This window comes from Schistocerca nitens, chromosome 1 (assembly GCF_023898315.1).
Source record: "Schistocerca nitens isolate TAMUIC-IGC-003100 chromosome 1, iqSchNite1.1, whole genome shotgun sequence".
Taxonomy (NCBI): domain Eukaryota; kingdom Metazoa; phylum Arthropoda; class Insecta; order Orthoptera; family Acrididae; genus Schistocerca; species Schistocerca nitens.
Window position 1 is genome coordinate 395,145,084 of NC_064614.1, and position 24,447 is coordinate 395,169,530.

The following is a 24,447-nucleotide window of genomic DNA, read 5'->3' on the forward strand; positions in this document are numbered from 1 at the left end:
AGTTTGCATACAGACAGTTAGTTAGTTTGTGTCTCTGTGTGTGTGTGTGTGTGTGTGTGTGTGTGTGTGTGTGTGTGTGTGTGCGTGGGGAGGAAGGGTTTGATTCCTACCTCTTGCAATTATTTATGATTTTTGTTTTCTGGCCTTTATTGGGTTTAATTACTTATAGAATACTGTACTTTGCAAAACAATCTATGTATTTATAAATAAGAGCAGTCTCTGCTGATACAGGCAGTTCTCAATAAACACCCTTTCATTGTAAAATGCTTGATCTTAATGAGCATCCAGCTCTCTTGCATAGTATTCAATACTAAATTCTACGTGGTAATATCTCAGGCACATTAAAAACAGCCAATCATTTATATTTATGTAACAACAAAGTGTCATAGTGATGTGCTTGTGTGAGCACTGTATCTGACATGACTCTCAAGTAACTACACTGAATCAATGGAATCGTGCATCTAAAATCTTTGTCCCAATATACATGATCAACTGTCAATACTATCCAAGCATTCTGAAAAGGCTGCTTGTGAACATTTACAAGGAGAGACCCTAGCTGTAGTAAGACAACTATGTTTCCTTCATTACGACACTGTCTCTCAACTCAATTTTGTCACTTTATGCGTTTTGTCCCAAAAATCAGATGTCCACCCCGTACTACACAACTCTTTGAACTTTCTCTGCGTTATACTTTCTTGTTCGCGAAATTAAACTCACAGAGCTGCAAGAATGTTGTTTCGACACCACTGATGATATTAATAGAAAGCCACCGTAGGCACTGAAGAAGATTCCAAATGACACTATCCCAAACTACAAGAGCATCACTGGATGAGTGTGAATAGAAGAAGAGAATGTTTTGAAGGCAACAAAGACTAAATATCTGTTCTTGAACATATCTTGCATCTGTAATGGACCAACAATTTTAAGCAGCGAATGCTGTAAGATGTAGTGCCCATCAATTAGACTGCTCTTGCAGAGCCTCCCCTTTCTTCACTCTTGGAAATGAGCTGACATGTTGCAATGTTATAATTTCCCCAAGCTGATACCAAACACCAGCTCTGTATACCTACTACTGTCACTGGTGATGTTAGATAATCACCAGTGTTGCACACAGTACATGAAATATAGTTACAATGACAGCATGATCGGTATGGTAGACCGAGGTCTAGGTAAGGTTGCAAGGTGGTGATCTGACTGAACTGACAAAACCAACGATTGTGAACATAAAATCTTGATTAATGGGTAGAATAGTTTGCAGTTTACCTTAGACTAGAAGGTGATAGGCTTATCTGCCATGAGGGAAACAAACAGCGTTAACATGCTGTAAAATACAAAATGCCAGAATGGCCACCACTAAAGATTACTATGGGCTGTCCACACACTGTGTTAACAAATGTAATGTATGTTTATTTGATCCCGAAAACGATATTATTGCCACACAGTATGTTTTGATTACACTGTCTAACAGCTACATTCGAGGCTGCAATTGCGTTGGAAATTAATATTAATTGTCCTGTGATTGAAAGGAAATCACTGCTGCTCAACATCTGTTACTTTGCCATCTTAACACCTGTATACTCTGATGATACGGGATATAATTTTCAAGTTCCATAAAATTTTACTTTCTTTGACCTACTAAAGAGATGACATCCAACTGTAGTAAAGTGGTAGGTGAAACAGGAAGAACTATAAAAGTAAAGACCAAAAATAACCTACATTTCTACAACAAATGAGGGAACTCTGTTGCAAAAGACTACTATAGCAAAAATATAAACTTTTAACAGTACAAGTGGTTGATTAGCAATCTAATATTTATAGAAGGAACATCTAAGAGACCATGGAATTCTAAACATAAATTCAGTTTCAACAGAGAAGGTGGTTACATGTTCCAGCTTTATTCTTCCCGGAGATCACAGAAGTAACTAGCAGGACACCATACTAGATATTTTACTTGCACCTTGGAAGTCACTGTAAATGGGGGAGGGAGGGGGGCAAGAGAACCATTCAATGGAAGTTCTATATCTCAAGCATATCTGCACATGCGAGTACACTACAATTCAAGGGAAGTAGGAAATGAAAGACTAAGCCTTCTGACTCCCCCCCGCCCTCACTCTCAAAAAGATCTCCAGTAGGGGAAAAAGCAAAATGATCAGGAAGATGGCAATCAGTTGAAAAGTGCACATCTGGAAATCAGATTCAGCTACGGGATAAAACTGATAGTCATGATGCTCCACATCACGCACTGCAATGTGCCTGGATCCTCCTTCGCCTGTTGTCGATAAGTTGGTTGAGTAATTGTTGCTCAAGCTTGTCCCACTCTTCTATGGTCTCTCTCTTGAAAAAAAGGAAGGGAGAAAGATGATAGTTTAGCATCCCATCGTTATGAAGGTCGGATTACTAGAGGGAGAAAGAAATCGGCCAACTCTTTTCAACGGAACCACCCCCGTATTTGCCTGGAGTGATTTAAGGAAATCGTGGAAAATCTAAATCTAGATGGCTGGATGGGAATATGGGAATTCTGAATCATCGTCCTACTGGATGCGAGTTCAGCATGCTAACCAATTTGCCATGTCACTGGGTGGTAAATAATGTAAATGTCATGTGATTAGGGCCTCCCGTCGGGTAGACCATTCGCCGGGTGCAAGTCTTTCGATTTGACGCCACTTCGGCAACTTGCGCGTCAATGGGGATGAAATTATGATTATTAGGACAACACAACACCCAGTCTCGACCCAGCCAGGAATCGAACCAGGGCTCTTAGGATTGACATTCTGTCGCACTGACCACTCAGCTGCTGGGGGCAGACACTGCGTGGTGAGCTCTCCTGAGATCATCCAGTGTGTCATCATGGTTAATGTGACAAAACACTGCAAGCTTCAACTGGTTCCAAGTATGCTCAATTTGGTTTATGTTAGCAGACGCTGCTTGCCATTCCATTCAGTTGATTTCTGCCATCTGGAGGAAGGTATTCACAAAGTGGGTGCGGTGTACTCATCTTGAAAGACAAACCGAGTGGCGAAATGTTAGCAGTAGTGCTGGACAATATGTTGGAGAATCCTGCCCCAGCAACGCATGGCTCTCAAATTACCATATAATGAGATGATTGATGTCTGAAGTATACACCTGGTAATAGTGCAAAACGGGACTGACTGACTATGACTGACTATGGGAATGTGTGCCTGAGGCATACAATGGAACTGCACCGCCTCAACGGATTCCTACGACAATCATCAGGCATCAGACAAATCCTACAATTATTGGTGACAAGAATGTGACACCAATGATCCATTCCATGTGTTCCCTTGCTCATCTTCTTTACCTCGTATGCACACTATAGCTGGGTGAGTTTGAATTATTCTTCGTGAATGCCCAGAGCCTATAGTGTTCATGTGAAGAAGGCTGCGCACTGTCTAGATAAACACAGTCCTTCCAGTTGCCTCCAAGGCCATGCACTGTTCTGTTGCATTCACTTTGGGGTATCAAAGAGGCCTAGTGAATAAGTAACAGTCATCAGCTGATGTTTTCAACCACGGGCAACCACTATGAGGCGCATCTTCAGTGTTTTGTTTCTCACGACAAAATGTATGAATGATGTCACTGTCCTGTGTACTAATTCAGTGGACAACTTCAGATACTGACAACCATTCTAGCAGCGAAGTGAGAAAGCATGCATGGTCTAAGTTTAACATGCCCCTTCAATGCATGCTGACAAAATGAACAGTCCATATGAACCACACAGTCCCATTTATGAATGGAGACACAGCATGCTCTACTGCACAGCCACAGCAGAGTCTATTCATGTTAATGGCCATGACACAGATTTTGGACAGACTCCAGCCATATGCAATATTTTCAAGGTGGAATGAAGGAAGATTAAGGTTCAGCATATTTTTTTACGATATGGTCGTTACAAACACGGCACAAGCTCAGATAAGAGTACCGAGCGAGGTGGCGCAGTGGTTAGACACTGGACTCGCATTCGGAAGGACGACGGTTCAATCCCGCGTCCGGCCATCCTGATTTAGGTTTTCCGTGATTTCCCTAAATCACTCCAGGCAAATGCCGGGATGGTTCCTCTGAAAGGGCACGGCCGACTTCCTTCCCCATCCTTCCCTAAAGATGAGACCGATGACCACGCTGTCTGGTCTCCTTCCCCAAACCAACCAACCTCAGATAAGACAAGGAAGGGGAGAAAAAAGTGTCCTAGTCAAAAGAATAAGCCCAAACTCACAATTAGCCTTAATTGATTTAGAAAAACCATGGGCAACCTAAATTCGGATGGCTGAACAGGTATATGAAACCATTCACATAAAGTTGAAGTCCAGTGCCTTAACCAATGAACTACATAACTTGATTAACATGAACAATTTTAATACACCAGTTGTTGTTGTGGTCTTCATCCGAAAACTGGTTTGGTGCATTTCTCCATGTTATTCTATCCTGTGCAAGCCTTGTCACCTCCAAATAACTACTGCAACCCACATCCTTCTGAATCTGCTTACGGTAGTCCTCTCTTGGTCTCCCTCAACAATTTTTACCTCCCTCCCCCCACCTCTCTTACACTGCCCTCCAATACTAAATTGGTAACACCATTATGTCTCAGAATGTGTCTTCTCAACCAATCACTTCTTCTTCTTTTAGGCAGGTTGCACCACAAATTTCTTTTCTCTCCTATTCTGTTCAGTACATCCTCATTAGTTACATGACTTACCGATCCTATCTTCAGCATTCTTCTGTAGCACCACATTTCAAAAGCTTATATTCTCTTCTTATCTAAACCGTGTATCATCCATGTTTGATTTCCAAACATGGCCACACTCCATACAAATACTTTCAGTGACGACTTCCTAACACTTAATCTATATTTGATATTAAACAATTTCTCTTCTTCAGAAACGCTTTTCTTGCCATTGCCAGTCTACATTTTATATCCTCTCTACTTCGATCAACATCAGTTATTTTGTTGCCCAAATAACAAAACTCATCTACTACTTTAAGTGTCTTGCTTCCTAATCTAAGTCCCTTAGCATCATTAGATTTAATCTGACAACACTCCATTATATTTGTTTTGTTTTTGTTGCTACTCACCTTATATCCTCCTTTCAATACACTGTACAATTCATTCAGCTGCTCTCCCATGTCCTTTGCTGTCTCTGACAGAATTAGAATGTCATCGGGAAACCTCGAAGTTTTTATTTCTTCTCCCTGAACTTTAATTTCTATTAAAAAATTTTCTTTGGTTTCCTTTACTGCTTGCTCAATGTGCGGACTGAAAATATCAGGAATAGGCTACAACCCTGTCTTACTCCCTTCTCAACTACTGCTTCCCTTTCAACTCTTATAAATGCAGTCTAGTTTCTGTACAAGTTGTCAATAGCCTCTGAATCCCTTAACCCCTGCTACCTTCAGAATTTGAAATAGGGTGTTCCACTCACACTGTCAAAAGCTTTCTCTTAAGTTTAAGAATGCTGTAAAATGGTTTGCCTTTCCTTTAACATATCTTCTAAGATAAATCATAGGGTCAGTATTTCCTCATGCATTTTTACATTTCTCCAGAATCCAAACTGATCTTCCCCAAGGTCAGTTTCTACATCTTTTCCCATTCTTCTGTAAAAAAACTCATGTTAGTATTTTGCAACCATGATTTACAAAAAAAACTGACAGTTTGGTAATATTCACACCTGTCAGCACCTGCTTTCTTTGGAACAAGTGTTCCTATATTTTTCTTGAAGTCTGAGAGTATTTCCCCTGTCTCACACATCTTGTACATCATAAAGAAGAATTTAGTCGTGGCTGGCTCTCCCAAGGTTATAAGTAGTTCTGAAGGAATGTCATTTACTCCCAGGGCCTTGTTTCGACTTAGTTCTTTCTGTGTTCTGTCAAATTCTTCCCACGGTATCATATCTCTGATCTCTCTTCAGCTAAGTCCTCTTGTACCAATAAACACAAATGAGTAGCAATTGTTAATTATTCATAAACTGTTCTTGAATGGACAGTGAATGAATGTAAAATGAAACTCTTTTGAAAGAACACACAAAGCAAGCCCCATACAAAGATTGCTGTGACATGCGAAGCAACGCAGAGAGAGTGATATCTACCCCCAACTTTATATGATACGTAGGCCTACAGGATAAATGAGACTTGTAATTTGTGCTTAATACTACTTAATAATACTCTGACTCATAAAAAGAAAACTGCAATCAAGAAAGATAGTAGTATTTAGATGAAATGCATTACCCTCCTGCAATCTTCTGATAATGATGAACTAATGACCAGAAAAAAAAGGACAAAAGAAAAAATGTGGGCACTATTATTGGTATATGTTATCAATTTTTCTTTCTAGTATTTGCTACATGAACCAGTTCTGTCCCAATGTAGGGCATAAATGGCAAATAAAGCCATATAATAATGAATTAATAGACAGCCCAGAGACAATCTGTCATTAAAAGCCCGAGTTCTATAGAACTGAAACTACACTGAAGAAGGTATGCAGATCCATATTTTTATACTCAAATGAGGGATGATGTAGAACACATTTAGGACTAGATTAATAAGTAAACCATAAAATAAATTCTCAAAATCTTGCTTTGTAAGAAGTCCCTGGTGGCTTGAACTACAAGAGACAGAATAAATACTCATAATGTCTGTGTATGGCCAGAAAGTCATGCAGTTGCAGTTTACTGATTGATCACCTATCAAGGATATTGATTAGTCCTGTCTCAGTTTATTTACAGTAACAAAAAATACTGCAGCATTTGGTAACATCATAAATAATGACCCCCAAATAAGACCATATCATGCAAACATCTAAGTGCATTACAAGAGCAACACTACGTTTTGGATATAGTAGAACAGAAATCCTTTAGATCTCAAAGGATCTAATCCAAAAGACTGAACTACCTTAGTTCTATACCAGTATATATCTTAAGACATACACTGCGGCGGCAAAAGTCATAGGATACCTCCTATTACACATTAGACCCCCTTTTCCCCAGCATAATGCAGTAACTTGATGTGGTAAGGACTCAAGACCGTCATCGGAAGTCCTCTGGAGAAATATTGAGCCTTGCTGACTCTATAGGAACCCTTAATTGTGCATCTATAGCCACCCATAATAGTGAAAGTACTGCCAGCCAAGATTTTGTGCACGAACTGACCTCTCAATTACAGCTCATAAATGTTTGATGGGATTCATGCTGGGTGATCTGGTTGGCCAAATCATTTTCTCGAATTGTTCAGAATGGTCTTCAAACCAATGGCGAATAGTTGCAGCCCAGTGACATGGCACACTGTCATCCATAAAAATGCCACTGTTGTTTGGGAACATGAAGTCCATGAATGGCTGTAAATGGTCTCCAAGTAGAAGAACATAATCATTTCCAGTCAATAATCAGTTCCATTCCATGTGAACACAACCCACACCATTATGAAGCCACCAGCAGCAAACCATTATGGAGCCATCAGCAGCTTGCACAGTGTCTTGTTGACAACTTGGGTCCATGGGGTCTGCCCCACACTTGCACTCTACCATCAGCTCTCACCAATGAAATCGAAAATCATCTGACCAGGCCACGGTTTTCCAGTCATCTAGGTTCCAACCAATATGGTCACAAGCCCAGGAGAAATGCTGCAGATAACGTCGCATCGGCTGTCTGCTGCCATAGCCCATTAACTCCAAATTCCAACAAACTGTCTAAATTGATATATTTGACGTGCATCTCACATTGATTTTAGTGGTTATTTCATATAGTGTTGCTTGTCTGTTAGCACTGTCAACTCTATGCAAACACCGCTGCTATCAGCCATTCAGTGATGATTGTCAGCCACTGTGTTGTCCATGGTGAGAGGTAATTCCTGAAATGTGATATTCTAGACACACTCTTGGTATTGTAGATCTCAGAATACTGGATTCCCTAACGATATCCAAAATGGAATGTCTCGTGCATCTAGCTCCAACTACCATTTCTGTATTCAAAGTCTGTTGATTCCCTCCCACGGCCATAAGCACATTGGACAACTTTTCACATGAATCGCTCGAGTACAAACGACAGCTCTGCCAATGCACTGCCCTTTTACACCTTGTGTATGCATACCACTGCCATCTGTGTATGTGCATTGTCACTATCCCATGGCTTTTGTTACCTCAGTGTATAATTAAAGAACAAACTGATGACAATATGTTTGGTAAATGGCAGATAGCCATAAATATTGGAGCTATATGCATTGATGATTGACAAGTAATTTCACTGTCTCTTGAATGTATATCAAATAACACTTCCCTTACAGTAAACAATGTTAACCAATTAACAGCTTTCCAATACGGACATGCATGTAACAACTACAGAAAAAGCTGTTGTCATTGTCTTCAGTGTGAAGACATGTGACACAATGCTTCATGTTAGGCTATTCTGTGCAAGTGTCTTCATTTCTGCATAACTGCAGCAACCTACATCAATTTGAACCAGCTTACTGTATTCCAGCCTTCGTCTCCTGCTATTTTTACCACCATACTTCCTTCTATTAGCAGAAAGACAATTCCTTAAGGCTGTGTCTTGCCCTTCTTTTCATCAAAGTTCAGCATTAGACAAAAATTCTTCCCCCCCCCCCCCTCCACCCAAATGGATTTAGTACCTCCTCATCAGTCACTCTGTCTATGACTACAATTTCCTGCAATTCTTCTACACAGCATTTAAAGGGCTTCTACTTTCTTCTTGTCAGAACTGCTTATTATCCACATTTCACTTCCATACAAGGCAAACAAAGATCTTGTGAAACTCAGCTCGCTCTTGTTCCTTCACGACACCTACAGCGTTATAGACATCGACACTCAGGTTAATGCCATGCTCCGTGACTTCAGGATAGCATTTGACACCATTCAACGGTGCTGTTTATGGCGGGGAAGGGGGGGGGGGGGACAGTTTACCGAGTATTGGACCACATTTGTGACTGGATTGAAGGCTTCCTTGCAGGTAGAACTCAAAACATGGCTCTTAATGGAACAAAATTGACAGGTGTAAAGGTAATTTCAGGAATACTCTACGAAATTATGATAGGAACATAATTACTGTTTACAATACATATAAACACCCTGTAGAAAATGTCAGAAGATCCATAAGCTGTTTGCAGAGAATGTGGTTGTCTATAAGAAGGCAAAAACCCCAGAAGGTTGTAGCTATTTGTAAAAGGTATTGCAGATGATTGGCAAATGATGCAGGGACTGGCAGCTGATCCTGACATAAATTAATGTAACATAACAGAAGAGAAGAAATCCATTATTGTAAAATTGGAGATACGGAAGTGTCCGATCCGGCCCGTCTGCTTTGACCCACGACATCTCAAATATGGCAGAAATGACCATAAACCACGATTCCAATATGGCGCATATAAAGTCGGTACGTACACATTATGAGGACGAAAAGACATCAAAAAACAAACACACACACTTTCCACAAAAAGCCTAATGACACTAATGGGACAAGTGCGGGAAATGGGGTGTTTTTGGGTGGGGGCAAACTAAATATAAACAAAATTAGACACCCACCCCCAACCAAAACCACACAAAACGACATAAAAACCGACATCACAAAACTCCCCAAATACCACTAAACACAATATCATCTGGAATCGGACACTTCCCTTGACCTATATAGCTCAACAGCAGCTCCCGATCCCATAAATTAGGATCAAACACTTCCCTTGGCCTATATAGCTCAAAAACATCTCCCGATACCAATATCAACATACACAGCCACACATTGGGATCGAACACTTCCCTTGAACTGTGCACTGTTAATTTTATCCACCATATCCATTCCTGAACAAAAACAACAACCGATTAATTTTACTCAAATTACCACACGATGTACAGCGAACAACACTAAATTAACCTTCACACAAAATTGTTAACTCACTGAAACGAATTCCACTACAAACACAGCCGACACTCGAACAATTCTGGATAATGAGCAAAAGCAAACTGAACCCATTACACCACACAAACGAAAACCCTGAACATACCACCAGAGAGCACAACAAACCACAACACAATGACATCTACAAACACGCCACATTCACAAACCAAACTCCGCGCCGTCATGATGTCACACACGACAACACCCTTACGTCACGGGTCAAAGCCGACGCATGGGATCGGACGCTTCTGTCGACCCGTAAAGTTATACAACTGGTGAGAAATTGCTAGAGACAGCATCAATCGTGAAATATCTAGGAGTAAGCATCCAGAGTGACCTTGACTGGAAAAGAAAGACAAATAGTAAGAAAAGCAGATGCCAGACAGATTCATAAGAATGTTAAGGATATGTAACGCACCCATGAACAGAGTGACTCTCAAAACATTTGTTTGACCAGTTCTCGAGTATTACTGCTCATCACTCTGGCACCCTTAACAGGTACAACTGGAGAGAGGGGGAGTGTGTGTGTGTGTGGGGGGGGGGGGGGGAGGGGAGGAGAGAAAGATTCAATGAAGAATGGCATGTTTCATCACAAGATCATTTAGTCAGCATGACAGTATTACACGGATGTTCAATAAACTCCAGTGACAGAAACCACGAGAGACATGTTGTGCTTCACAGAGTATTTACCACTGAAATTCCAAAAGCATATGTTCAGAGAAGAGGGGGGGGGGGGGGGGGGGACAAAATATTACTTCCTCCCAGATAAGTCTCATGAAATGATCATATTGAGAAAATCTGAGAAATCCGAGTTAACACAGAGGTTTACTTACAAAGTTGATCATCACCATTCACAAATGGCTCAAAAATGGCTCTGAGCACTATGGGACTCAACTGCTGAGGTCATTAGTCCCCTAGAACTTAGAACTAGTTAAACCTAACTAACCTAAGGACACCACAAACATCCATGCCCGAGGCAGGATTCGAACCTGCGACCGTAGCGGTCTTGCGGTTCCAGACTGCAGCGCCTTTAACCGCACGGCCACTTCGGCCGGCCATTCACAAATGGAACAGGAACTTAGGGAGGAGTGCAATCAGTTTGTGGTACCGCCACACACATTCATGTGGCTTGCAGAGTATTGAGAAGGCCCCAGAGACACACACAAATATCACAGGAAAAAAATTACTAACAATTAAATTGATATTAAATGTTACCATGTTCCTCTATTCCAAAAATGTTTTTTCTTGCTATTGATAGTCTGCATTTTACATCCTCCCCACTGTGGCCATCACCAGTAATTTTGCTGCCCAAGTAACAAAAACTCATCTACTACTTTTTAGTGCCTCATTTCCTAGTCTTAACTCCCTGATTTAAATCAACTACATTCTATTAACCTTGTTTTCTTTTGTTGGTTTTCATATTACATCCTCCTTTCAAGACACTGTCCATTCAATTCAACTACACTTTCAAGTCCATTGCTGTCTCTGACAGAATTACAATGTCATCAGCAAACAGCAAAGTTTTCATTTCTTTTACTCAACTTTTAATTTTCTTTCCAAATTTCTCAATGGGTTTCTTCACAACTTGCTCAAAGTACAGACTGAACAACATCGGGGAGAGGCTACAAAGGGCTCTCACTGACTTCTTAACAATGGCTTCCCTTTCATGTCCTTTGATTCATACAACTGCACTCTGGTTTCTATATAAGCTGTAAATAACCTCTAGTTCCCTGTAGTTCATCCTTGCTACCTTCAAAATTTCAAAGAGTGTAGTCCAGCCAACAATGTCCAAAGCTTTCTCTAAATCTACAAATGCTACAAACATAGATTATTGCCTTTCTTCACCTCATCCTCTAGGATAAGTTGAAGGTTTAGTATGCCCCTTGTGTTCCTACATTCCTCAGGGACTCAAAAGAGACTTTCACTGAGCCTGGCTTCTACCAATTTTTTTCCATTCTTCTCTAAATAATTCATGTCAATATTTTGCAATAATGATGTATTAAACTGATGGTTAACTAGTCTACACACCTGTCAGCAGCTGCCTTCTTTGTCATTGGAATTATTACATTCTTTTTAAAGTCTGAGAGTATTTTGGCTGTCTCACATATTTGCACGCTATTTTAGAGGAATTGGTTCATCTTAGGTCTTTCCATGTTCTGTCCAATTTTTCTCGCTGTATTATATCTTCCATCTCATCTGCACTTAGTTGCTCTTCTCTTCCTTTATTTGGTTCCCAAGTTTGGTTACTTTGTACAGACACAGTATATATTTCATCCACCTTTCACCTTTCACTTCTTTACTGCCATCTGAGTTCCTGATATTCAAACAGCTTCTTGTCTTTTCTCCAAAGGTCTCTAATTCACTAACACACAGCATTATATTTCCCCTACCTAGAAATGCTTTTACAGGTTTGCTGTTTGTCCTCTAACCATTCATGCTTAGTCATTTTGCACGTTGTCAATGTAATTTTTCCATTTTGTTTGCTTCATTTGCTGCATTTTTAAATTTTCTTGTTTTGTCTATCATATCCAATATCCTCTATGTTACCCAGGGGTTTCTATTATCCACTGTTATCTTTTATCTATGTGATCCTCAGCTGCCTTCTCTGTTTCATCTCTCAAAGCTGCTGATCTGAGCACAAGTCCTGTTCTTCCTGCCACAGCACTTCACAAATTTCCATTCACACTGTATCTAATGTCAAACTATCCGTTTCCTCTTTTGCAATTGACTCTAACCTGTCTACTCTATGGAGGGGGGCTAACATCCAACACTCCAATCCACAGAACGTCAGTTTTGTTTTTCCTGATAAAAACGTTCTCCTGGGTAGTTAAATACACAATTAATAACTCCCTGTTCCAAGATGAAAGCAATATAGTACGTGTTAGTGCCGTAACGATACATAAGCAATCACACATGAGAAGGTGTTTACGATATTCAATTTACACTGAACAACATGGCTGTGAGTATTTTTCTCTAAAAATTCTTTTTCAAATGATGACAGCTACAAAGACAATAACAAGAATAGCAAACACAACACTTCAAAACTTTTAGCACATTCTCAAAAAAGATGCAAAACGCAGGTAATGTATAAATTTTCAGTTATGAGTAACAAAAATAACACAAACCATTTTACACTATTTCAAGTATTCATTACAAATGTATGTGTATGTATTGTAGGTCTATTTCTACGAAAAGTGTAAGGAACACTGAAGGGCATCTAGGCTTTTTAAAAGAGGCATAAAGAGAAAGAAAACAAATCAATAAATTCATAGTTATCACTACAAACTTCCCTCTGTTTCCATTGTCCATAATAGGCACATTCTGATATATTAAGAGTTCAGTCGCTACACAAATAATACTCTTTCCACATTTACATTAAAGCAACTAGAAAAAATTGTAATTTGTCAGAATCTTTTCATGAAAAATTTGAATGCTGTAATATATAAGACGTGGTTTGTAATTTTTACTAATCTATCAGATGTCAGCAGTTTTATTTCCCTCTCCCTCTGCCCATTCAAACTTATAATTTATAGGGCTAATCATGAACTTTACAAATGGCATAAAATATATTTTCCAAGACAAGACCACCATTTCTTTTTATTAAGGTACAGTAACAGATTAAGAACAATTGAACACAAAAAGTAAACAAAAAGTAAGAGATTGTTACCTTCATTTAACAAATCTTCTCTGACTGGATTAGTGATCAGGAACTGGTCTGTCATAAACTGCAGCACTTTCAATCTGTTTTCCACAGATGTGAAAGGATATTCAGAGTTGTTCAATATGTTCAGCACATTTGAATCAAAATCTTTGTCACTTTCAACATATGAACGTAAAACTTCTGGCCACGTCATTGGATCCACAAAAAATAACACTACATTTACACTGTCCTTGTGGTCAAGAGGACCAAAATGCGTCTGCTGAGAATCTTCTTCTCTAAGCAATGCTTTTAAAAGCATTATATGAATTTCAGCAAGTAAAGTACTCTGATCCTCACACATTAATGCGGCACAAAAGTCCTCAAACCTAAAGGGAGACAAACGTACTAATGCTCTAAAATGACGAAGAACTTCGTATATACACAACGTTTTCATCACCAGTTCTTTCGGAACTAATAAATCTTCAGATGATTTCGGCAAATGAAGGGGAGGAATTTCCCGATTCTGAAGCCACAGTGGTTCTGGGCTTGGAAGTCTATGTAAATACTTTTTCGGAGTTCCACTGACAGTACTATAACTAGAGAGAGAAAAATCACTGTCACTGGACGCATCACCACCGAAACTTTCATCCATTTCACTGTCACTCCTAAGTATGTCATCATCAAATTCACTTTTTCCACTCGACTCGTCACCGAAGTCTGAACCATAGTGGTATTCGGAGTCTTTCTCCTCTACAACGTCTGGATTGTAGCCTCGTCTATGATATCCTCCGATTCCTCTTCTACTCTTACACCTTCCTCTACTCCTTGAACTTCTTCTGCTGCTTTCACTTCCTACCGGCGACGATGCTCTCGAAGCTGTTGGTGTACTAGTTTGTGAATTGGGTGTTTCGGACCCTTTACTTTCGCGGTTCAAAAGGTATTTTGGTTTCTTTAATAAATGATATTGAAACTTTTTTGGTCTTTCCATAACCACGGATTTGGGGGGCCTCCCCCGCCGTTTGGTGCCTCTTGTTGACATCTTGGGGCATCCACCGTCAATCACCAAAGACTATTTAACACGTGGTTTATGAAAACACTGTATTGTATACAAATACGAATGACACAACTTCATAGAAACGGAGACCATGTTTGCACTCTGATCTTTGCGCCATTTTTCCACCACCGTCACGTGACCACACATATAAACCGCCTATATCTACCACATTTGGCATTTAATGCACTAGTTACACTAATTTTTGAAGATTTGTGGACTTTTAAAACCCATATGTCCAAGAGAATTGGCACAATTATGCCAATCTGAGCCGATTAACCAAGAACTACGGAGTAATACGAAAACTCAATACAGTTTGAAACGTCTCTTGTGATTGGTCGAAAGTTGTGCCGCCATATTAACATAGTACTGAGTAACCAGCTCTAGGTCGTAAACTATGCCTTCTATCGCCTACTTCGAGGATTAAAAACTAAACATTTCCGAAACTGTGCAAACAACAACACGAGGGAATAGCTTAACAATAACACAGCAAAATAATTGAAACAACTCGTGACGTCTCAAAACTACATCAGTATCCAATCCAGAGCGCCCTAATGTAAATATTTTCTAAGGCATCGCCATAGATGGCACAATACAGCACAGATGACAAGTCTGTAACCGAGTTGTAGATATTCGACCAATCAAAGCAAAAGCGTAATTCTTATTTCATTTAGTTTCTTGTTTACAAGCATAATGTCATCGTCACTAGACTAACAGGGTGCTACTTAAGGAAGAAATGCCATTCGCAAATCAAAATATGAAACAAAATCGCAAAACTCTTCATTGCAAGGAAACGAGAACAGCAAAATACAGCTTGCTAACGAGGCCTTTTTTCCTCTCATTCGTTTGCTTATTTCAGTAGCCGTCCGAAATAGTGTGCAGATGTGTTTACGTATAAATTTTATCTCTCAATAATGGAACAAGACATGTAAGTTCAGAATCGACAAAGGCAATTGCACTGAGTTTCGATAAAATTGAGAGGAACAACTTTATTCCAATTTCAAAAAGCGCAATTATAGAAGTGATAGCCATCAGCTGTAGTCACTGTAACTGCCGACGTAATTCCGCTATGGTCAGTAGATGACCAGATTCTTTTGACTTATCATAATTAGCCTATAGACACCTGACAGGCGAACGTCTGACGAATCAGTCCATCAAAATAATATTTTCATAAATGAAGGAGATTATCATGAAAATTTATAAGGTGTATTTTATTCGATAAATGTGTCTAGAAACAATGGACGTATCGCTCTGTGGCGATAAAAAAAACTTACTATATGATAATTCCTAATAGTACTGTAAAGTACAGTAATTTATTCTTCCAAGGATCATCTTTACTATACGCAGGATTTCTCAGCTTAATACAGAAAAATAATAAGTAATTTCTACGGATTCGTTTAACAAAGGTACTCCCCGTAGAAAATATTTCCATTAGGGCGCTCTGGATTGGATATTAATGTAGCCCCGTTATTTGGAACTGTCAAGTAATAATGTGCAATGATGAAAAAAAAAAGTTTTGGTTTTCTGTCCCTTACGTGACTACAGGCAGAATGAATCCGTTACTGTAGTAACAAGTGCTCTAGAGTGGCCATCCATCGTTAACACAACGATATGGAAATCACCCATCATCATAAGAAGCAATAGGAGGGCACAGCTTCAATGCAGATTGTGAACTAAACTAACGGTGCATGAACTTGAGACATGCCTGATGTATGTAGATACTATATGTTTACAATCTATAGTGTAAAACGAATCATGCCCACGAGAGACACCCTCAACAGAGAGTTGTGATTACATTCCTGCCAATCACATGTTCAGAATGTAACAAACAACTCTTAGTAAGCGAGAGACGGTGACCTAAACAATAGGTTCGTGTGTTTATTGTTGGGATTCACGGTGACTGAAAATGTAATTCAGTAGGATCTTTGCAGTAGGCTTCTAGACTGTAGGCAAGGACAATGTTTGAGTCATCTGATGTGAGTGCGACTTACGGCTTGTATTTATAAAACAGCAAGTTAACAGCTTTGAGTGTGTTTTGTCTCAAAGATCGGAAATAAGCTCGATAAAACCGCATAAATGAATGGGCCACACACGATGTACAGAATGAAACCTGTATTATGTTTTACTGATGAAATCGAACTTCCGCAATGCATGTATAAAATGAAAAATATTCAAGAAACGTTCCACGCAAATCGTGAAGATGCCTCGCCAACCTGTCCAAAACCGACAAGCATTTCGGAACAGGTTAAAAAGTTACTAAAGGTTTATTTAATTTCTGTTCACTACTACATTTCAAATGCACACATACGTTTCATTGCACGGATGCTAACACATAATTGAAATAAGTATTTGTAGCTAAATTATATACCTATCATTAGGATATTCAGCCACCAGTTATGTATACGCTGCTGTTGCTTAGCCTGACCGTATTACACTTAGTGTGACGCTTGCGCTTGGTAATACTTACCATTAATGTTACGCGAATCGTCATGTGCAGCGAAGTTAGCGACGACTATTCAAGATCAAATATGTCTGCCCAATTTTGTATTAAGGTCATTTGTGTTGTTTTTGTGGTGCATCTATACGTCTCAAAGCATATGACACAAATATATTTAAAAAAAATTGATATCAGATGAACGACAAATATGGATGCTCCCCAGAATATTTTATGGTTTTGGGCGGCACTGGCGTGTAAAAAAAAAAAAAAAAAAGGCACGCAATTTCTAAAAGTATTCTTCATTGTTATTTGTATAAGGAGTTAATTGTGTTTCTTATTTAATGTGACAGAGTTTAAGTATTAATTTTTTGCAGTGTCCATTACCTGAGGTTGCTGCTCTGGAAAACCGGCAAGAAGCAATCCTCAAACAACTGAATCAACTTAAAGAGCAGATGACAGCATTGAGAAAAGAGCTCAGACAATCTGTTCCAAAACCAATCAATGAAACTCAGCATCATACTTTTGAAGCTGGCTTGCAGGTATATTTCATTTGCTATTCCAGTTACTGTTATTTGTTAAAATCTGATATAATATGTGTGTTAATTTGTGTAATTTCTACATACATATACTATGCATATTGATAGGACACGTTATGTGTGGCACACTCATTTACTGTGGTATTTACATGCACATTCTACCTTATAGAAAAAATTAGATTGAGTGCAGCAAAGCAGACTTCATAACTTACATTACAAAGGAATGGCTTCAGCTATAGATTATTGAATGACTTGGTTTTAGGCTGTATAGGAATTTATTATTCCTCTGTCAGATAATGCAGATACATGGCCAGCAAAGAGGGAGTGTACAAAACATGGAATATAGGCCCGCATCTTTCAGAATAATAAATATTATCTTGACTTGCTCTTTGATTTCTCTGCAGCAGCACTGCACCAGGAATTGTGTGAGCTCTCAGTACTTACAGTTTACAGGCTACTTGTAGGAAATATGTTAAACTTAATAAAAAAAAAAAGCTAGAGACAATTTTGACAAATTTATACAATATACCCATTGTGGATGATGACCTGCAACAGTCATTTAAATTGGTGGTGTATGGAGCTGTGTTTGCAAATAGCCGCTTTTTGAATTTGATAACATTTGTTGTACCATTTGTTTATCTAGTAGAGTAAGCTCTGACCATCCTGTTACATGTGTTTCCCTGTTTTGTCATTGTGCTTAAAAATATGTGAGACACCAGAAACATTTTTGTGTTTGACAGACTAATAAATCGGCATTAATCAGATCAACCGAAGTGTTCCAGCCATCAGCTTTGACTTTGACATAACTTATATCGTGTTACGTAATTTCGTAGAGGCGTGGTGTATGTGAAAACAATTGCTTTTGAAGCAAGGGTGTTATTAGCATGTAGCGGTCTCATTAGTGTTGAATGTTGATCTGTATAAGTTGGATTTGAGTTTTGTTAGTGAGTGAATGGACTGATGCAGTGTTGGTTGTCAGGTGTTGTATATTACTTGTCTGCTTCTTGTTGAAATTATGTATTTGGAGTGTTGTCAGAGAGTTATTGTAGTGTCCGTGGTTATTGGCTACAGATTTGTTTTAGGCATTGAATTGTTAATGATTGGAGATTTAACTTTTGCTTTGCATTTGTTATTAATAACGGATACGATAAGGAAAGTCACTATTAAGTTGTTGCATGCCACAGTGAGTGGCAATATAGCTGAATGATAAAAGTTCATCCAAGTTGTATAGTCTACTGGTGGTGTACATCAAGTGCTGCGTTTGCTAGAATTTACGAAGTTATCCAAAGTTTCTGTCTTTTGGTTAAGGGATAAATACGAGATATGTCCGCAAAGTAAGTTCTGTTTGGTTGTATGAAACAAACGTGTACAGATACAGAAAAAATATTGATTGTACAAAAATTTACAACTGTTAAACTACTTTTTATATATCTTTCGAAATTTTGTAAGCACTTGTCATAGCGTGGCCCAAGTTTTTGTATGCCTTCTTCATAGAAGTTTGCCGCCAATGTATTCAACCATGTGGTAACATGTTCTTTCAGTTTGTCATCTTCATTGAAGTGATGACCACCAAGGCCAAATTTTAGGTGTAAGAAGAGATGAAAGTCGCTAGGAGCGAGGTCCGGGTTGTACTGAGGATGATCAAATGTGTCCCAGTGAAGTTCCCTTAAGAGTTGTTTGCTCACATTCGCTGTGTGAGGTCGGGCATTATCGTGGAAAAATACAACACCTTTTGACAGTAATTCTCGGCGCTTGTTCTGTATTGTGCGGCACAATTTCTTAATGGTCTGGCAGTAACCATGTCCATTGATTGTTTGGCCTCTTGGTAAGAAATCAGTCAGCAAAATGCCTTTTCTGTCCAAAGAAAATGGTGCACATAACTTTTCAAGGTGTCAAGATTTGTTTAGGCTTAACTTTCATTGGGGATGAAGTGTGCCTCCATTCCATTGATTGCCATTTTGTTTCAGGGGTGTCATACGATATCCAGGTTTCATCCCTCGTGACTATCCGAGAAAGAAAACCATCGCCTTCTTCGTTGTAGTGTGTCAAAAACTGAAGTGCACTGCCCATCTGTTGTTTTTTGTGTTGTTCAGTAAGAATTTTGGGTACCCAACATGAGCAATGTTTTCGAAATTTCAGTTTTTCAGTAACAATTACATGAATTAGTGATTGTGATATTTGCGGAACTTCCATAGCAAGGGCACTAAGTGTAAACTTAAAGTTGTGCTTAATCTTCTCTTCAATTGTGTGAACCAGTTCATCTGTAACCACAAACGCGCGTCCACTTTGTTCTTCGCCGCGCACTTGATCATGTCCTTCATTGAACAGTCTGACGCATCTTCTAACCATTGAATCACTCATAGCATTTTGTCCGTAAACCTCACAGATTTGCCGACGAATTTCCTTTGGTTTAACTTTCTTTGCATTTAGAAAACGAATCAGATCTGATTTCACATGTGGCGGCATTTTCAATTACAGCTGACATTATAAAGAAGCACTACAAAGTACACGTCGGCAGCAGCTATCTGAAAATGGCGTACATGTCTTCTCATTGAGTCGGAGTAACTGCTGCGCATGCTCGGAACTGCAATCGTAGCGCTGCCTTGGGTAGAAATAGAAACGGAACTTACTTTGTGGACAACCCACATGTATGTGGCATGGTTACCATTTGGCGATCTGTTTGGATGGATTCCTGGTTTGAGAAGTCTATGCTGGGGCCATTCATGTTGTTTTCAAATTTATGATGGTTTTTTTAATGTGTTTATGTGGGCCGGGGGGGGGGGGGGGCATTGTGAAGTTTGTTCGAACTATTTCGGTCAAGTTAGGTTTTCGCTCAGAGATCAGCAAGTTTTGTTTTTTTGTATTGTAGAGTTTGTTCTGAGAGTTGTGTGCTGAATCCATGCCACTATACTGCACCATAGAAGGCCACATGGCAAGGATGGCACATGGCTGGTCTACATCATGTGGCCTGATTGTGGAGTAGGTTTTGCTCTAGTTGTTTCAGCTGTGTGAGTGTTCTCACTGGAATGTTCTAAATGGTGAGTACCTTTGCCAACTCAAGGTATTCTGTGTGTCAGTAATATGGATTACCATTGCTGTGGAACAGTCATTGGCAGGCAACTTCGAGGAACCTGCCACACTTTAGCCATATAAGGATTATTTGGTAAGCGGGGTGCTGTCTACTGTCTAATTTATCAATACAAGAGTAAACGATGATAGTAGTGGACCACGTCTTGTGGTTAATAAAGTGTTCTTTGTTATTAAATGTGTGGGAGGTTTGTTTGTAAAATTATTGCATTTCTACATAAATAGAACTCGGGAGGAACTTCCAAACAGATCGTCAAATGGTAACCATGCCACATACATGTGGGTCGTCCACAAAGTAAGTTCCGTTTCTATTTCTACCCAAGGCAGCGCTAAGATTGCAGTTCCGAGCATGCGCAGCAGTTACTCTGACTCAGTCAGAAGACATGAATGCCGTTTTCAGATAGCTGCTGCCGACGTGTACTTTGTAGTGCTTCTTTATAATGTCAGCAGTAATTGAAAATGCCGCCACGTGTGAAATCAGATCTGTGATTCGTTTTCTAAATGCAAAGAAAGTTGAACCAAAGCTAAATTCATCGGCAAATCTGCGAGGTTTACGGAGAAAATGCTATGAGTGATTCAATGGTTAGAAGATGGGTCAGAATGTTCAGTGAAGGAAGATGTTGTTGTCAAGAGAAACAAAAGTCAGGAGAAACAAAACCGTCATTATACAGATCGGAGCATGGAACATCAGATCCTATGATCAGGCAGGTAGGTTAGAAAATTTAAAAAGTGAAATGGATGGTTTAAATGAATAAAAAAAATAAGAATTCAGATAAGCTATTATGAACACGATAGTGAACACATTTTTGTAGCCAACATAGACACGAAGCCAAACCAAAGTAGTACACATTATTATTATTATTATTATTATTATTATTATTATCATCGTAAGCATCAGTTACAGTAATACACATTTAGTAAAACAAAGAAATATATATAAAAATGAACATGTGGAATTATATATAGTACACACGTTTTAAAACGGATGTTGATGGACTCGATCCAGCAGAGTGCCTCGTGGGATGCTTGATGAAGCTTCTCAATGCCACCAGGGAAGTGTCTGATTGGACAGTCATTCACAAAGTGACTCATTGTTTGGGTGTCACCGCTGTCTCACACACTGTCACTTTAAAAGCCCCACTTGTGTATGTTGTATTTGCACCTACCCTCTTTGGTCCGATATCTGTTTAACTGTACCCACATCTCCCATGGTTGGTGGAAGCCTGGAACTGGAACTGTTGGATTGTCTACAAGTTCAGGGTTTCGGGTTCTTGTAGCTTGCCACTCACGTTTCCACTCTGCGTCCTGGTTGAATCCCGTGTGTAGCATTTGGACTCCCGTTTCATATGCTGGTCTTCTAGATTTGAGGCGTTTCCTGGGCAGTGATAGCAAATTGTCATGAAGAGGGATCGAGTTGTTTTCAGAAACTTGCTGACAGAGGTAGTAAAGAGAGGTAGTAAAGAGCAGCCTTTCGACGGAGGTCTGGTAGACAGATGTTTGAAAGCACTGGTAGCCAGCAAGTAGGTGTAGACCAGACTGTACCACTAATTACTCTCATAACTGAGTTCAGTTGGACATCTACTTTTGCTACGTGGGTGCTTCAGAGCCAAACTGGTGGACAGTAGTCTGCTGCAGTGTATACCAGTGCAAGGGATGCTCCTCAGAGGACTGATGTGGTTGCTCCCCATGTACTGCCTGCCAGCTTTCTCACAAGGTTCACTCGTGTTTGTATCTTCTTGGCCAAGTTGGAAAAGTGTTTTTTGTATGTTAAAGTTCTGTCCAGAGTGACTCCCAGGTATTTCAGGCATTAGTTGTATCTGACTGTGCCAAGAGGGCCGAACTGTGGACTGATCTTTGCTGATGAAAGGTGATTAGAGAGGTGGAACAGGCTTACCTCAGTTTTAGAAACATTTGGTCTCAGTCGCCATGTCTCAAAATACTCATAAAGTTTAGTAAGGCTGTTCTTTAGGTGTTTTTCACATTCAGAAAGGTCTTCACTCTGATATGAAATTGCCAGGTCATCTGCATATTGAAATTTTCGCCAGGTCAGGTGTGTAGAGGTTGAATAACACTGGAGCAAGGACAGAGCCCTGAGGTAATCCGTTATTGAGTACATGCCATCTGCTTTTCTCTTCTCCTTGATGTACTTTAAACCGTCTATTACTTAACATGTTACTTAAGAGGTTGTCTAGAGTTTTGCAAGGTATTGCTCTCAAAAATTTCAATAATGGGCCCTCACGCCACACCGTGACATAAGCTGCTGACAGGTCAATGAACACTACTCCAGTTTTAAGTTTCTTTTGGTATCCAGATTCTATGTGAGTAGTCAAGGAGAGCACTTGTTCACAGCAGCTTTTATAAGGTCTGAATCCAGCTTCTTCAGGTGGTATCATAGCATTAATTTGATCTTGGATTCGGTTTAGAATCATTCTTTCCAATAGCTTGTAAGCACAGCTAAGTAGAGATTTGGGGCGGAAGTGTTCTGCAGCTGTTCCCTCTTTCCCTGACTTTTTGATAGCGATAATTTTTGCTCTTTTAAATTTTTTGGGTAATGTTGCTTGTACGAAGAATTTTGTTAAAAAGGCAAACTAGCCAATTTTGCGTTACGGGCCCACTGTGCACCAAAAAATCAGGGTAAAGCCCCTCTGCACCTGCAGCTTTTCTACATTTCGTATGCTTAAGGGCTGTCTCCAGTTCAGTGATTGTAAATGGAGAAGAGAATTCCGGGTTATGTTGCAGAGATTTCTTGACTTCCGTAAGCTCTCTCTTTACTTGCCGAAGATTTGCTTTATCCAGTAGTGTTTGGTTAGTGCCATGTACAAAATATTTGTGCTGCGTGTGGTGTGTCTGTGTGTGTGTGTGTGTGTGTGTGTGTGTGTGTGTGTTAGGTGTGATTATCATTTGTGTTCAGATATGAAATAAAAGGGCCAGACTCAGGAGTCAGGATCCAAACACATCAAGAAAGAAAGCTGGGCAAGGAATTGGAAGAGAACTAAGTTTTGGCAATGGGAAATTGTTCAGGCATGACACAGAGTGCTCTGATTGGAGGAAACCAGCTACAGTGCATGAAATAGTTTAATCAGAGTGTAGACGTTCATCAGTAATAGGCTCAACATCTTGTAAATTTTATTGGCATTGTGCTTCCGCGGTTTAACTGTTGCTCCTATAATTTAAAAAAATAATAATTAAAAATATAAATACCTTTTGGGGCTACGCAGCTACCTACCTTCATGAAGTTGTCCACCTCACAATTGAAGAAGACTGTACAACAGGGTAGGGTTGACACACATTCATTGACAACTGAGCAGAGCACAACATCCCTCAGTGGTAAACGTTGGTGCAAGCTCCCCACCAGAGGAAAAAAAAAAAAAAAAAAAAAAAAGAGAAAAACAGCAGTGGGTTGAGGATGTGTGTTGAGAAACTGAGTTTGTTAGCTCAGGGCAGACCAATGTCTGTATGTCTCCAGTAAACACATTATAAGCCATCTAATGTGTCTGTATTACATGTCTCATCCTCCACAAGAAGGATGGCCTTAGTGAAGAGAGAGCTGAAAGAGGTGTTGCAGTTTTCATAAACAGCACATATCACTCCTCACCTCTCCCACTCACCACCCACCTACAAGCAGCAACAGTATCGGTGGATGTGTGTTAATAGGTTGACAGCATGTTCGCTGTATGTGCCCCCACGTGAAGTTCTAGACAAAGAAGTTCTAAGTGAACTCATACTCAGCTTCCCCAGTCCTTTCTCCTCGTTGGTGATTTTAATACACATTGTGCTTTGTAGCT

At 39.6% G+C, this 24,447-nt stretch overlaps 2 protein-coding genes across 4 annotated transcripts in view; one reads left to right on the plus strand and one right to left on the minus strand.

Moving 5' to 3' along the window:
• LOC126249437 (nucleosome-remodeling factor subunit NURF301) overlaps window positions 1-14,868 on the minus strand; it is a 320,790-nt gene extending 305,922 nt beyond the window's left edge. The window contains exon 1 of the mRNA XM_049951093.1: window positions 13,579-14,868. Within this exon, the coding sequence (XP_049807050.1) occupies window positions 13,579-14,590 (1,012 nt within the window). The 5' untranslated portion in view covers window positions 14,591-14,868. The remainder of the gene's footprint in view (window positions 1-13,578) is intronic.
• A 1,584-nt stretch (window positions 14,869-16,452) lies between these two features.
• LOC126249447 (probable aminoacyl tRNA synthase complex-interacting multifunctional protein 2) overlaps window positions 16,453-24,447 on the plus strand; it is a 36,613-nt gene continuing 28,618 nt past the window's right edge. Inside the window, exons 1-2 of one of the 3 annotated variants that reach the window (XM_049951117.1) lie at window positions 16,453-16,578; window positions 17,414-17,578. In XM_049951117.1, the coding sequence (XP_049807074.1) occupies window positions 16,561-16,578; window positions 17,414-17,578 (183 nt within the window). In that variant the 5' untranslated portion in view covers window positions 16,453-16,560. The other 2 variants (XM_049951104.1, XM_049951111.1) reach the window with 2 other exon arrangements.